General features: G+C 38.7%; 1 protein-coding gene across 6 annotated transcripts in view; it reads right to left on the reverse strand.

The window, feature by feature from the left end:
- Window positions 1-17,020, reverse strand: part of MAST2 (microtubule associated serine/threonine kinase 2) — a 204,066-nt gene that overhangs the window by 66,663 nt on the left and 120,383 nt on the right. Inside the window, exon 1 of one of the 6 annotated variants that reach the window (XM_020877117.2) lies at window positions 4,913-4,997. The exons of the other annotated variants lie outside the window; for them this stretch is intronic. Within the exon in view, the coding sequence (XP_020732776.2) occupies window positions 4,913-4,947 (35 nt within the window). The 5' untranslated portion in view covers window positions 4,948-4,997. Of the gene's footprint in view, window positions 1-4,912; window positions 4,998-17,020 lie in introns of those variants that run through there. 6 annotated transcript variants of the gene reach the window in all.

Here is a 17,020-nt window from a genome sequence, read left to right on the forward strand (position 1 = left end):
ATAAAAATTACTAGGCATGGGAAAAGGGGGGAAATATGACCCATGATGTGGTGTGTGGGGGTGGGGGAGAGTAGAAATAACAAACCCAGAGACGGTACACACAGAATCAGAAGAGAAATAACAAAATCATTATAACTATATTCCATTATTTTCTAAACATACTTTTTTTATTTTTAAAAATTTGTTTATTTTTAGCTGTGTGGATCTTCGTTGGGACACGCAGGATTCTCTACCTGAGATGTGCAGGTTTAGCTGCCATGCAGCAAATGGGATCTTAGTTTCCCAACCAAGGATCGAACCCACATCCCTTGCACTGGAGGCAGATTCTTAACCACTGGACCAACGGGGAAGCCTCTATATTTTCAGTGAGGCACAGGAAAGTGTAAGCATATTAAGGAGAGATTATGGATGATACTTTTAAAAATCCAAATAGGACTTCCAGAGATTAAGAGTCTCAGATGAAAATTAAACAGGATGGCATTAACAGGAGATAAAGCACTGCAGAAGAAAGATTCTCAATCCTAGATACAGTGAGAAAAAAACTATGCAAAATGAAACAGAGAAAAAAGAACTTTTTTTATTTTTAAAAATTTATTTATTTTAATTGGAGGCTAATTACTTTACAATATTGTGGTTTCTGCCATACATCGACATGAATCAGTCATGGGTATACATGTGTCCCCCTCATCCTGAACCCCCCTTCCACCTTCTTCCCCACCCTATCCCTCTGAGTTGTCCCAGCGCACCGGCTTTGAGTGCCCTGCTTCATGCATCGAACTTGCACTGGTCATCTATTTTACATATGGTAATATACATGTGTCAGTGACAGAGAAAAGAGAACTTTTAAATGGAAAGAGCACCAGGGAGCTGTGCAATAACTTCTGCCAACCACTGTGTCATTAATCCCTGAAAGGGAGGGGGGTAGAAACAGAAAAAATATTTGCAGAAATATCTGCTGAAAATTTTCCAAATTTGACAATTATAAACTCACAGATCTAACTGGCTCAATGAACCCCAAGTACAAGAAACATGAAGAAAAGCATCCAAAGCATATCACAATCAAATTACTTAAAACTGATGATAAAATCTTAAGAGCTGCCAGATAGAAAAATTACATAACACAATAGAATAAAGATAACAATGACAACAAACTTCTGCTTGGAAAAGGATGCAAGCCAGAAGACAGTGAAGAAATGTCTTAAAGCACTGAACCTAGAATTCAATACCAAGTGAAAATATCTTTCAAAAAAGGTAGTCCAAATAAAGATTTTTCAGACACACAAAAGCTGAAATAACTCATTATCAACAGATCTGCACTATAGGAAGCAGAAGGAGGATTATACTAGATGGAAATCTGGATCTACACAAAGAAAAGCACCAAAAATGATAAACATAAACCGTTTTTCTTTTTTTATTTTTAAAATCTCTTCTTGAGACTTCCCTAGCAGTCCAGTGGTTAGGATTCTGCGCTTCCACTGCAAGAGGCACAGGTTCAATCCCTGATTGAGAAACTAAAATTCCCCAAAAGTCTCTGGGCATAGCCAAAAAAACAAACAAAAAAACCCAAATCTCTTCTTGAATTTTAATGGAAACACAATAATTTACTGTGGGGTTTACAACACTGTTGTTCGTTGCTGTTGTCCAGCTGCTCAGTTGTGTCTGCCTCTTTGTGACTCCATGGACTACAACACGCCAGGCTTCTCTGTCCTTCACTATCTCCTGGAGTTGCTCAAACTCATGTCCATTGACTCAGTGATGCCATACAACCGTCTCATTCTCTGTCACCCCTTTCTCCTCCTGCCTTCAACTTTTCCTGGCATTAGGGTCTTTTCCGATGACTTGGCTCTTCGCATCAGGTGGCCAAAGTATTAGAGCTTTAGCTTCAGCATAAGTCCTTCCAGTGAGTATTCAGGGTTGGTTTTCTGTAGGATTGACTGGTTTGATCTCCTTGCAGTCCAAGGGACTCTCAAGTCTTCTCCAGTACCACACTTTGAAAGCATCAATTCTTTAGTGCTTAGTCTTCTTTATGGTCCAACTCTCACATCCATACATGACTATTGGAAAAACCATAGCTTCAAGTATTTGGACCTTTGTCAGCAAAGTGATGTCTCTGCTTTTTAATATGCTGTCTAGGTTATAACATATGTAGATATAAAATGCAAGCAGGATAGCCATAGCAGCAAGGCTGGGAGGGGAGAATGGAAATATACTACTGTGAGGCTCTTACATTAAGTATGAACAGGTGTAATACTACCATAAGATAAACTAGAAGTTAAAATTTTACATTTTAAACACTAACACAAGTAGTGCAAAAGAAAAATAAAGTATAGAAGTCGGGCTCCTAAATTTCTTGGGCTCCAAAATCACTGCAGATGGTACCTGCAGCTATGAAATTAAAAAAAGCTTGCCCCTTGGAAGAAAAACAAACCTAGACATGTTAAAAAGCAGAGACATTACTTTGCCAACAAAGGTCGTATAGTCAAAGCTATGGTTTTTTTCAGGAGCCAAGTATGGATGTGAGAGTTGGATCATAAAGAAAGCTGAGCATCGAAGAATTAATGCTTTTGAAGTGTGGTGTTGGAGAAGACTCTTGAGAGTCCCTTTGACTGCAAGGAGATCAAACCAGTCAATCCTAAAGGAAATCAACCCTGAATATTCATTGGAAGGACTGATGCTGAAGCTCCAAAACTTTGGCCACCTGATGTGAAAAACTGATTCATTGGAAAAGACCCTGATATAGGGGAAGATTGAAGGCAGGAGGAGAAGGTGACAACAGAGGATGGCATCACTGACTTGATGGACATGAGTCTGAGCAAGCTCCAGGAGTTGGTGATGGACAGGGAAGCCTGGAGAGCTGCAGTCCATGAGGTCGCAGAGTCAGACATGACTGAGTGACTGAACTGAACTGAACTGATAGTTAATCAGCCAATAAAGGAAATAAAATGGACTCACAGTAGCTCAGTAGGTAAAGAATCTGCCTGCAGTACAGGAGACCTGGGTTCAATCTCTGGGTTGGAAAGATCCTCTGGAGAAGAAAATGGCAACCCACTCCAGTATCCTAGCCTGGAAAATCTCATGGACAGAGGAGCCTGGTGGGCTGCAGTCCATGGGGTCACAAAGAGTCAGTCACGACTGAGTGACTAACACTTACTTACTTAAAGGAAAGCAGAAAAAGAACAAGTATAGCTGGGCCAAACAGAAAACGATAAGCAAGAGGATAGATTTAAATCCAATTACATTCAGTTCAGTCGCTCAATCGTGTCAGACTCTTTGCGACCCCATGAACCACAGCACACCAGGCCTCCCTGTCCATCACCAACTCCCGGAATTCACCCAAACCCATGTCCATTAAGTCGGTGATGCCATCCAACCATCTCATCCTCTGTTATTCCCTTCTCCTCCTGCCCTCAATCTCATCAGGGTCTTTTCAAATGAGTCGGCTCTTCCCATCAGGTGGCCAAAGTATTGGAATTTCAGCTTCAAAATCAGTCCTACCAATGAACACCCAGGACTGATCTCCTTTAGGATGAACTGACTGGTTGGATTTCCTTGCAGTCCAAGGGACCCTCAAAAGTCTTCTCCAACACCATAGTTCAGAAGCATCAATTCTTCGGTGCTCAGCCTTCTTTATAGTCCAACTCTCACATCCATACATGACCACTGGAAAAACCATAGCCTTGACTAGACAGACCTTTCTTGACAAAGTAATGTCTCTGCTTTTTAATATGCTGTCTAGGTTGGTCATAACTTTCCTTTCAAGGAGTAAGCGTCTTTTAATTTCATGGCTGCAATCACCATCTGTAGTGATTTTGGAGCCCAGGAAAAAAAAGTCAGCCACTGTTTCCACTGTTTCCCCATCTATTTGCCATGAAGTGATGGGACCTGATGTCATGATCTTAGTTTTCTGAATGCTCAGCTTTAAGCCAATTTTTTCACTCTCCTTTCTCACCTTCATCAATTACATTAATAATCTCATAAAATGCAAATGTTCTAAATATATATTCAGCTAAAACAAAGACTGATAGATTGGGTAAAAGAGCAGGACCCGACCATATGCTGTTTATTACTTGTGATAGCCAAAAAGCTAGAAATCACCTCAAATATTCACTAACAGATAAACAAATCATAACATATCCATACAATGGACTACTACTCAGCATAAAAAGGTATGAGCTATTGATACACACAATAAATGAATCTCAAAATAATTATGCTGAAATCAAGAAGCCAGACATAAAAGAGTACATACTGAACAATTCCATTTACATAAAATTCAAGAAAACATTAACCTATAGGGACAGACAACAGATAACAGGCTTCCTGACCAAAGGCAGGGGACGTATTATAATGAAGCATAAGGATATCCGGGAGCTGTAGATATGTTTACTGTCTTGAATGTTTATTGTACAAATGGTTTCAGAGACGCATACATATATCAAGATCCATCAAATTGCCCCATTCATTTGTATTTATTATTTATTTGGCTCCATCGGGTCTTAGTTTGGGTAAGCAGAATCTTACTTACACTATGTGGGATCTTTCACTGAGGTGCACAGGCTCTCTAACTGTGGCACACAGGTTCCAGGGCATGCAAACTCAGTAGTTGTGGTTCATGGGCTGAGTTGCTCCATGGCATGTGGGATCTTAGTTCCCAGACCAGAGGTCAAACCCATGTCCCCTACACTACAAGGTGGAGTCTCAACCAGTGGTCCAGCAGGGAAGCTCCAAATTGTACATTTTAAATATGTACAGCCTATTATATTTCAACCACACTTTAATAAAGTTATATATTTTTTAATGTAAATAATATCAAAGTCACTTTTCTGCTTAAAATTCTCTCTGTCTCAGTGAGAGTAAAAGTCAATGCTCTTACAGTGGCCAACAAGCTGTACATGGCCTGGATCTCCATTACCTCTGTCCTTCGTGCTCACTCAACTTCAGCCACATGTGCCTCCTCACTTCTCTTAGAACATGCCAAGTACACCACTGCCTCAGGGCTTTCCCAAAGGAGGCTTCCTTTCCCCATGACTTACTCCCTCCTCTTTCAGGTCTTTGCTCAAGTACAGTCTTCTGAATGGATTTTCCTTTGACCATTCTATTTAAAATGGTAACATCCACCCTCCCAAATACTCTTCTCCTCCTTTCCTGATATATTTTCCTCAACAGCACTTGCTGTTACCTAACATACTATGCATTTCACATTCATTCTGTTTTCTGTCTTAGAATCTTAAGCTCTATGAGATCAGGGGTCTGCACCAACTTTGTTTATTGCTATATTCCGCAGTGCTGAGAACTCTGTCTGACACGTGGCAGACTCTCAATAAATCTGTTAAGTGGATGAATGGATGAGTATAATTTGTTACAAGAATTACAATAAAAGAGGACATCTGATATTTGTAAAGTATATCCAACCACTATGTCCAAACTTCTCTTGTGTGAAAACAAAGATCTCTTGAAATGGCAGGGACAGACAATTGATTCTCATTTCATTTGTCATGGTCTTATTAAAATCTGAATTAGATTCAAAACACTAAAGATCACATTTCTAGGCCACACGCCTTTTTATGAAGGTACATATAATCTCACTTGGCAAATCTGCAACAGCTGCCAGGGGAAGAAAAAAAAGGTCAGACACTCTGGTACGGACGTCATGACTCAGCTGAGTTCCAAAGCAAGAACTGCCTAATTTTTCCATTTCAGCAAGCAGTGGCCACTTCCCCAGGATCCTAGAAGCTAAAGGGCGGGTCTTCATTTTTCCATTCCAGAAGATTAAGGTACTGGATGTTTACAGAGTCAGCCACACCAACTCTCAACTGATGGAAGGTAACCTGGAAGCCCCTGAGCTGATGCTGTGCTGCCCATTGCAAGGAGTGGGTTAAACCAGACTGCTGCCCACTACCATGCCAGTCACTTGGTCACTCACAGCAAGGTCTGGTACTTTATCTTACTACTTGCTTCACCATGGTCACCCCACCATGGATAGTGGGAGCAAGTACTAAGGCACCCTGTGCAAGCTCTGTGAAACTGCTGAACTGTGACCATATTTGGAGACTTCCCAGCCTTCAAAAATCCTTTCCCTCAGCAACTAGCAGGTACTCAAATCAAATATTTAGGAAGTCTGTTTCCCAGTTTGAAGGAATATACAGTAGGATACGTGGTTGCAGACCCCTCAGTGCCTCTAATCTCCAGCCTCTCAGTTCCAGAAGTCCAGCTGCTGTTAGGGATCTAAATACTCGGTAATGAATTGACTACTACATGGCTATTTCCTTTCTGAATTAAGAGTGTGGAAAAGACCACTTCTGCTTCATTAACTGTGATCAATAAAATAGACAAGAGTCTGGAACCATTTAAGGTCATGCACTTCTAGGTGGTATTTCAGAGTAACAACTAGGATGATGTCCCTGTAAAGATTAAGAAGCTAGTAAAGTAAAAGTCACTCAGTCGTGTCTGACTCTTTGCGACCCCATGGACTATACAGTCCATGGAATTCCCCAGGCCAGAATACTAGACTGGGTAGCTGTTCCCGTCTCCCGGGGATCTTCCCAACCGAGGGATCGAACCCAGATCTCCTGCACTGCAGGCAGATTCTTTGCCAGCTGAGCTACCAAGGAAGTCCCAAGAAGCTAGAGTGGGAGAAAAGGCATGCTCTCTTGGTCAACAAAGGGTGCTGCTTGAAGATAAATCCACTATTTGTCTTCTGCCTGTATTATTTCAACAGCCTCCTAACTAGCCTCTCTAATTTACTCCTGTCTCCTATTGCCAGGCTGTTCTCAACACAAGCAGCCACTGTGATCCTTTTAAAACATAAATCAGATGATTTCACTCATTTGCCCAAAACCTCGCAAAGGCTGCTAACTTCACATGAAGACACCAAGCTACTAGGACCACTGCACCAACTGTTCCCTCCACTTGGAACGCCCTTCCTCCACCTATATGATGGCAAATACCCCTTACCTCCTCCAATGTCACCTTCCACATTTCCCTGCGCAACACTGTGACCTGCCCCAAGAATCCCCCTTGTTCTGCCTTTTTGGGGGATGGCAGCTCTCCTTGGATTAATAAAGTACTTTTTAACTCCTACTCTACTGGTTTGGAAATTATACATTTTTAAAACACAGTTATTGTTACTAAATTTTAATAGGCATTCTTGTCTTAATAGGAGTCTAAGTCTTAGGTCTAAGGATAGTTGGCATCTCAACCCTCCCTTCTGAACAAAATTAGATCTTAACTCCAGTTCTCCTTGCCCCTTCTAATATACATGTTATTTGGTCCAGTCCTTCAGGTCTATCTTGCTTTTACAATACCAAATTAGTAATTACTGTTTCATACAGTAACTGCTTGCATTGATTTACTCATATTTCCAATTTCTTTGGTCAGCATTCCCTCCTGGATCTCACAACTTTCTTCTTTCTTCTTTTCTTTGCAATTACTTCACTGAAAATCTGATATTGATAAACCTTCTCAATTTCATTGTCTGTCTGAAGATGGCTTTAGTTTTCTCAATGACTTCCACAAGTATGGAATTCTACAACCTCTTATTGAGAGTACCTTTTTTCTCAACACCTTAAAGATAGTCCATTGTCTTATGGCTCCTGTTATTGCTGCTGAGAAGCTTGCTCTCAAGATTGTTGTTCCCTTGTAGTTAATTTTTCTTTTCTCTCTGGCTGCTTTTCTTTTAAACCACAATTTTTTTTAGATATAATTCACATCTCACAGCTTCCCTGCTGGCTCAGCTGATAAGGAATCCGCCTGCAATGCAGGAGATCTGTTTTGATCCCTGGGTTGGGAAGATCCCTTGGAGAAGGGAACAGCTACCAACTCCAGTATTCTTGCCTGGAGAATTCCATGGACTATATAATCGATAGGGTCACACAAAGTCATACATGACTGAGTGACTTTCACTTACTTACTTACACATATTACAGAATTCAACCTTTGAAAGTGTACAATTCAGTGGTTTTTAATACACTCGCAAGTGTGCAACCACCACTGCTAATTCCAGAATATTCTCATTACCCCAAAAGAATCCCTGTACCATAAAGCAGTCACTCTCCATTCCCATCTTTCCTAACCCTCTTCCCAGGCAACCACCAAAGAACTTCTGTCCCTACGGATTCCACCTGTTCTAGATATTTCACATGAATGGAATCATATGTCATGTGGCCTTGACTCTGGCTTCTTCTACTTAGCACGTTTCATCCACAATGAAGTATTTGTCAGTTCTTCATTTCTTTTTATGACTGAATAGTACTCTATTGTCTGAAGAATATACAAACATTTTATTCATCCATTCATAAACTGATGGACACTTGGGTGGTTTCTATTTTTTAGCTATTTTAAATGACGTTGTTATGAATAGCTGTGTGGTTGTGTGTACATTATGTTTTCAATTTCCTTAGGTAAATGTCCTTGCTGAACTCATTCATAGGAGCTCCTTTAGTTTTTGTGAATTATTCAGGGTTCTCTAGTTCTTTTAAGACCTCTGTCTGGTTTTGGTTCTGAAATTTTACTGCAGTGTATCTAGATGGAGACTTATTTCTATCTTTTGTGCTTCATGATGTTGTTTTGGTTTCTAATCAATTCTGGTCTCAGTCATTATCTCTAAATACTGCCTTTTCCCCATTTCTCTGTTTTCTATATTGGACCCTGTTATTGTATCCTCTGTATTTCTTAGTTCTCATTCATATTTTACACCTTTTCCATCTCTGTGCTGCACTTTAGATAAAATTTTTCTAGCCTTGTCTACGGCTCTACTATATAACCTGACTACTGAGTTTTCAAATTCAATGTTGCAATGTATTTAATTCCTTAAATTCTAATTGGCATTTTTTAAAAATATGCCTGATCTTTTAAAATTAAACATTTTCTGTTCTCTCATTTTAATCTTCATTTACATTTTTATTCACTTTAAATATACTTATTTTATGGTTTTTATTCATAATGCTACTTTTAAGTTCATAGGGATCTAATCTTACTGTTCCTTTTTTCTATTGATTTTCATTTATGGTGGCCTGCTTCCATGTATAGTCTATCATTTTGTACTATAAACTCCCCACTAGTGCGGCTTCATAGGAATATTGTGCTGCCTGATTTGAAGGTACATCTTTAAAATCTCTTTGAATTTGTTTTGGACAAATCTGTCAGAGTTCTTTACAACCTAGAATCAGCTCTTAAAACTAAATATATGGTATAAACTCTAGGTCCCAAATTTAGTTGAATAAAGATTTATAGTTTAAAATTCTCAAAGAGACTTCTTCTTTCTTTCTCATTAAGAACCTATTTAAAACCCAGATGAGATTAAAGAACTTCATTTCATCTCTCCATGTCAGTGGACAAAATTTTTCCCAGTCCATTCCTACACTGAGGGTAAAGCCCTTTGACGAGTCCTAATTATATATGAGGTCTTAATTCTACCCTAACTTAGGGTCTCCCTATTCTAAAGAAGCCCAAGGCCTCATCTACTTTCCCTAAAAGATATCAGGACTAATATAATACAACATAGCTTCCTCCCTGGCCCTGTTTCTTGTAAGTTCCAACATTGGTTTCCACTATTAGATGTTGTTTTCACTCTTAGATTTAGGTCTCTTGGGATTTTCCTCACATTCTACTGAATTCAGCTATGCATTTAAAACAATAATCATAATAGCTAGTATTTATTAAGTGCTAACTGGGCACTGTTGAAAGCACTGTATGTAGTATCTCACACCCCATGAAGTAGGTACTACTATAACCCTATTTATACAGATAAGGAACCTGTAACACAGAGATATTATTGTTTGGATGACTAATGAATGGGAGAGAACAGTCCTGTAATGCATTCTCAGAGCAGTGCATTTCTTGGTGATCAAAGGAAAGTGGCCAATGAAACTAGAGATATTTTTTCTTTGAATGGAGTTCACTTCTACTACAAATATGGGCCTTGGTAAAATGAAATTGTCTTGAGCTATCCCTGATTACACAGTATATGGGAAGCTGTGGTATATTTGGTTTGCCTTTACTAGTTCCCAAGCTTCCAGATTTCTTTGAAAGTACCAAATAAGAAGCCCACTTCCAGGTTACATTTTCAGATCAGTTTCTTTAAGAGTTAGTGGTTAAAGGGAATCACAAAATATCTTGCAGTCACTCCATATGTTTGTTCAATATCCAGGTTAAACCCTGAATTAGTAACAACCCTTCTTTCCTGCCTCCTCCCTCAATAAATGGCCCAGCTGTCTGGCCTGCACCCAAGTTTCCATAATAGAGAAGATCAGAACACAGTTCTGTTTCTATGAGGCAGCCATGGATACAGTGGCCACTTATAGAGCCGAGCCCCAGCTTTCAGTAATCAAACCTCAATATCCCAGTCGTTTTTAGTGATAATTAATTGCAAGGTTCTGGGCCAAGTGCTGGAATGTAATCAAACACTGGCCTTCAGAGGCTTGCAGCTGAAGAAAATTAGATATGCAAAGGAAAAGAGCTCAGGTAACATTTACTGAACATAGGTGCCTTTAAAAAAAAAAAGAATCTGGGACTTCGCTTGTGATACAGTGGACAAGAATCCTCCTGGCGATACAGAGGACATGGGTTTCATCCCAGACAAAGATAATTATAATATGATACCGCTTGTAAGAGGTATCTTTAAAAAAAAGAATCTGGGTGTCTATGCTCTACTAAAATGAAGGATATGACTAACAGGAAGGCAGAAAATCAGGGGACTGTATTAGACTCCACAGTGGAAAGAGGTACTGGTAATACCATGATGCCAACTATGCAAGAAGACTCGAGAACAGTCAGCCTAGACTGGAGCAGAAGATGAGAGGGTTCTAGGAGTGATGATGCAAAGGGGAGGGTGGGAGGGAGGATTAGATCATCTAGTGTAACCTACTGCATTTTACACTTCTGATGGAAAATTCAGGGATGAGCAGATGAATTCTGCATAAAATATAAAGCAATGCAAAAGTGAGGTAATTATTACCCTCAAGAAAACAAAAAGTTGTAAAATAAACATAATCACAGCATACAATGATTCAACTAGGATAACAGTTATGAAGTCATAATTGATTATAGATGAAATTATTTTTTGTTTGTTTTTTTTCTTTTTTTGTTTTTAGATGAAATAATTTAAAGTGCTTACTTTTGAGAAGCAAAAATCAAGGATGGTAAGAGTGGGATAAGAGAATATCTAGTTTTCTCTTATAAGCCTTAAAGAAGTCAATGGCTTTTGAAATTAGGTCCATATATTACTTCAACAAAATAAAAATTAAATTTAAAATGATGGTGGTTTACACATATGTAAAGTGAGGAAGAAAGGGATAGTTGGGTAGGAAAAGAAACTTGCAGCAATCAGTAATGTAATCACAATAATTACACTGCATTTTAATTGGTACAACCATGGTTCTAGTCTAGGCCATCACAGTTTAAAGGAAACTAGCAAGTGATCATCTCACACCTCTGCTCAAAATTCTCAGACAACTGTCACAGTTAAATAAATAAATACCTAAATTAGTGATTAGCATGCCATTCACTGCCCTTCATGATATGGCCAGCCCCTTGCGATCTGTTCTACTCATCATCACCTTCCCACAAATCCACCCTCTAGATGGTCTACACCGCAATACTAAACAAGCCCATGCCATTATGTCTCCACTCCCACGCACATCTATTGCTTCTCCTTCTACCCTTGTTTCAAATGCCTACCTGACAAGTATATGTTAATTATTCTCTTCCCAACTCAAGAAACTTCCTTCTATCTTAAGCCCTTATTGAGTTCTCCAGGTCAGAATTAAAGACTGGTTTCCATACACTGGCACTGAATTTTATATAACCTTCCATTATGGAATTTATTGTGCATCACCACATGACTCCCACCACAAGCCAAGTAGCTCTCTACAGGAGATAATTAACAAACTTAGAAGCAACAAGTAATCCTTGGCTTATTATAACTTGTACTAGAAAACAGAATAAGTTGGAAAGCTGCTTAAGTTGTTTTATGACATCAGTATAACTTTAATTCAAAGATGAATAACAACACCCTATGAAAATTATAGGTCCATTTCCTTTATAGGCATATATGGTTTAATTCTAAGTAACTCTACAACACCAATAGTGGGTAAAACTTCTGGCACCTCAGCATAAATGGAACTAAAATGTTCTCAGTATTTTTCACCACCACTCACTAGCAGTTTAAAAAAAAAAATCTTAAACTAGATTGACTCAGAATATACTTGTCAAAACAATAAAAATTAGTAATTTTATTAAATCTTGACTATTTCTTAAATACTCTGTGTGATACAATAAGAAGTATGCATGAAACACTACTTGCTACTGAATTATCAAAGCACAATGAAGGCCTTAAAGAAGATACTTGTACTGTTGGTTCAGTTGTGAGCCACTTTTTACATGAACATCATTTCACAGTAATTCAGACTTAAGTTTTTGCAAAGAGTTTCTTGACATGAACAAAATAAGCTTACTATTTTAAGAAACAACTGACAGTATTTATTGCCAATGATAAAATCCAACTTTTTAAGTAAAAATCAGAATTTTGAACTTATGTCAGGAGTTTGACAGCTTTCCAATATTTAGACTTTTCTGATGAGTGATAGTAATACTAGCAAATATGATTTTTAATATTGTGTATTTGAAATGCAGAAACATTTTGGAGAGAAAAAACAGAGAAAAGGTATTTCATAAAGTTTAACAGGATTTAAAGAAAAACTCAAAGAAAGTTTTAAAGAAAAATTAAGAAATTTTCTTAATTTTATAAAGGATCTTTACTCTAAATTTAAAAGAAAATTATTATACTCGAGAGAAACTTAAGATACATTCCTTTCAAGGTCAAAGGAAAAAACAAAAAACAAAACAAAAGGGTGCCTATTATCCTTGCTACCCCTGAACCTAATACCAGAAGCTCTGGCCAATGAAAGTTTAAAAAAAAAAAAAAAGACTCAAAAAGCTGAGGATAAGACAGAAACACATGAAACTGTCAGACTTGCATATGTGAGCAATAACTACAAAGAAAATAAATTACCAGTCACAATAATAACCAAAACACTTGAAAAAATCTAATGCTAAGAAAGCCAACCAATAAAATAAAAAATGGGAAAATGAATTTCCAGAGGTTAAAAATCAATTAATAGAAATCTAAAAAAGACCTGCAAATATAGAATGTTTTAGAGCATCAGAAATATACATGAATAGCATAAAAAATTAATGAATCAAAACTTGAAAAAGTAAAAAATAGTTGAATAGGGAAAAATTTACGTTTTATAAATAAAATTATAAGATACTGAATGGATGAATGGATAAAGAGAAAATAAACACACAACACATTCTTTTTAATTCAGCCATTTAATTTAATGGCTGAATTAAAAAGAATGAAGTCTAAAAATTATAAAACTACATATGCATTTATTCTTCAACTCAGCATGCCCAATTCTAGGAATTTATCCTGAAGATATACCATGAAAATTAATTCTTCTGTGCCTAGAATCATCATGAAAATTATTTGGGTTCTTTAACTCTTCCCCTAGTATACCAGTTCCTCAGTAGAAAGACTCTCTAATCCCCAACCTATCCTATCTATCTGAAGAAGGAAATGGCAACCCATTCCAGTGTTCTCGCCTTGAAAATCCATGGACGGAGGAGCCTGGCAGGCTGCAGTCCATGGGATCGTGGGGAGTTGGACACAACTGAAGCGACTGAGCATCCTATCTATCAAGACCAGAAAAGGGATCCTAGTCCCTGGGGCAATCAGGATAAGCAGGGGCCCCTCCTCCTGTAGCATCCAGGGGCATGAAAGTGAAGCTGGGACAAGAGGCCCTCCTAAAGGAGCTTAACAAATAACGTTTATATTCTGCAGTTGTGCAGCTACTGGGTTCCTGCTACCTGGATCAGTCATTACCTCTCAGAGCACCTACATCAGTTTTTACCACCTAAGAGTCTATATGACAAGGTGCCTGTCCAAGAATGACTACTAGGAGACAAAAAAGCAAGCAAAGGTTTTGATCAGCTGAACATTCAGTCAACAGTTACTAAAATGACAAGCTCCAAGGGCTATCATAGAGACAAAAGTCTCCAGTTGCACTTTTCTGGCTAAACAATCTTCACTACAGAGCAATAGTTATAAAACACTGACCAAGGAAGTGTGTGACACTTGGGCATCAGGTTGAAGGTCCACATAAGAGTCCAAGTTGACTCAAGAGTAAGGGTACTTAAGAGACTTCCCTGGTAGTCCAGTGGTTAAGACTCTGCACTTCTACTGCAGGGAGAGCAGGCTCAATTTCTGGTCAGGAAACTACGATCCTGCATGCTGAATTGTGTGGCAAAAAAAAAAAAGTAGGGTCACCTAATAAGATCACAGATATAGAAAACAATCTTATGCTTACTAGAGGGTAAAGAAGAAAAGAGGGATAAATTGGGAGACAGGCATTGACATATACATACTACTATCATAAAATGTCAAAGTTATGGTTTTTCCAGTAGTCATGTATGGATGTGAAAGTTGGACTATAAAGAAGACTGAGCACTGAGAAATTGATGCTTTGGAACTGTGGGGCTGGAGAAGACTCTTGAGAGTCTCTTGGACTGCAAGGAGAGCCAACCAGTCAATCCTAAAGGAAATCAACCCTGAATTATTCATTGGAAGGACTGATGCTGAAGCTCTAATACTTTGGCCACCTGATGTGAAGAGCTGACTCACTGGAAAAGACCCTGACGCTGGGAAAAATTGAGGAGAAGGGGGGCAACAGAGGATGAGATGGTTGGATGGCATCACTGCCTCAATGGACATGAGTTTGAGGAAACTCAGGGAGATAGTGATGGGCAGAGAAGCCTGGCGTGCTGCAGTCCATGGGGTCCAACGAGTCAGACACAACTTAGCAACTGAACAACAACAACCATATGTAAAATAGATAACAAATAAGAACCTACTGTATAGCACAAGCATAGCCCACCAGGCTCCTCTATCCATGGGAGTCTCCAGGCAAGAATATGAGAGTGGGTTGGTATGCCTTTCTCCAGGGGATCTTCCCAACTCAGGGACTGAACCCAGGTCTCTTAGTCCCCTGCATTGGCAGGCAGGTTCTTTACCACTGGCACCACCTGGGAAGCCCATAGCACAGGTAACTCTACATAATAATCTGTAATGACCTTTATGGGAAAAGAACCTAAAAAACAGTGGGTATATGTATATATATAACTGATTCACTTTGCTGTAGAGCAGAAACTAACACAACATTGTAAATCAACCACACTCCAATAAAATTTCTTTTAAAAAAAGAATAAGAGTACCTAACTGTACCCTAGGGTGTAGTGTGTGTGCTAAGTCACTTCAGTTATATCTGACTCTTTGAGACCCTAAGGACTGACTGTAGACCACCAGGCTCCTCTGTCCATGGGATTCCCAGGCAAGAATAATAGAGTGGGTTGCCATGCCCTCCTCCAGGGGATCTTCCCAACCCAGAGATTGAACCAATGTCTCTTATATCTCCTGCATTGGCAGGTGGACTCTTTACCACTAGCACCACCTGGGAAGCCCATATCTTAGGGTAACAAATAGATAACAAAGGGGGAAATTCTTTTCGTGTAAACACTGTAGCTAATAAATGGAAAAGGAATGGGAATATCACCTTTTTTGCAAAATAATAAAATAACGGTGTAAGTAATAATTATCAAAGACCACTACTATCAAAACAAGGGAGAAACCTGACATGACCTGAGTCCTAACAGCTGTACACTGCACCAAATTCTGTTAAGTATTCTTCCCAGGCCCCCAAATCAAATCAGAATCAGATTTAAGCTACAGTTTACAGTTTACACAAGTCACAAGATCATGTTAAATAACTTCTCAGGGATGCAATCAGGAAAATACAGAATGTGGGAAAGTCTACAAGGATAAACAACTCAGTTGCTTCAACAAATTAAATACAAGGAAGAAAAGGAAATGAAAAAGACGATGGGAGAACCAAAGAAACTTAAAGGTAGAGTGACCAGACACCCCAATTTGTCCATTATAACCCAGGTTCATGCCTGATATCCCAGTATAACTGTTAATAGAGTCCTCTTTCATTATTAAAAGCTTCCTAGTTTAGATAATAAATTATATGGTCACCCTACTTAAGAGATGAACGTGAAAGTTGCTCAGTCATGTCTGACTCTTTGCGATCCCATGGTCTAGAGTCCATGAAATTCTCCAGGCCAGAATACTGGAGTGGGTAGCCTTTCCCTTCTCCAGAGGATCTTTCCAACCCAGGGATCAAACCCAGGTCTCCCACATTGCAGGTGGATTCTTTATCAGCTGAGCCACAAAAAAGCCCAAGAATACTGGAGTGGGTAGCCTATCCCTTCTCCAGCGAATTTCCCAACCCAGGAATCAAATCAGGGTCTCCTGATTCTTTACCAACTGAGCTATCAGGGAAGCTCTAAGAGATACAGTAATCAAACAAACTGTGTTGGCATATTTGGATACTGATGTTTTTAAAAAACCAACTGTCATAAAATATTTGAACACTGATTAGATATTTGATGATATTGCTAGGTAAGAGTTCTTACCTTTAGAGATACAAACTGATATATTTACAGATGAAATAAAATGAGATTTGCTTTAAAATAACTGAGTGTGAGGGGGAATAGGTGGGATATATATGAGATAATACTGATCATGAGTTGTTAACACAACTTACAGTGGGGATATAAGACTACTCTCTCTACTTTGGAATATTATGGAGATTTCCCACAATACAATATTTTTAAAAGAGAGGAAGTTTTCCAGTAAACAAAATTTTCCTACTTCTAGAAATAGAAATACCCTAGAAACCTTCAGCTTCCTACTCTTAATTCAAAAGCAAGCCTTTGGCATGTTGCCTGATAGAACTATATATTTATTTAGAGTCACCGAAGCCAGGATCTACAATTCTCTGGCATACCGTTTCCTGAGGTTAAATCACAGCTAGTATTCTTCATTACTTCATCTTTCCATAAAACAATTTTTAAAAAGGACTACCCCTTCCCTAACAGGAGAATCACATTTGAATATATTCTC

Source organism: Odocoileus virginianus, chromosome 5 (genome assembly GCF_023699985.2).
Source record: "Odocoileus virginianus isolate 20LAN1187 ecotype Illinois chromosome 5, Ovbor_1.2, whole genome shotgun sequence".
Lineage (NCBI taxonomy): Eukaryota > Metazoa > Chordata > Mammalia > Artiodactyla > Cervidae > Odocoileus > Odocoileus virginianus.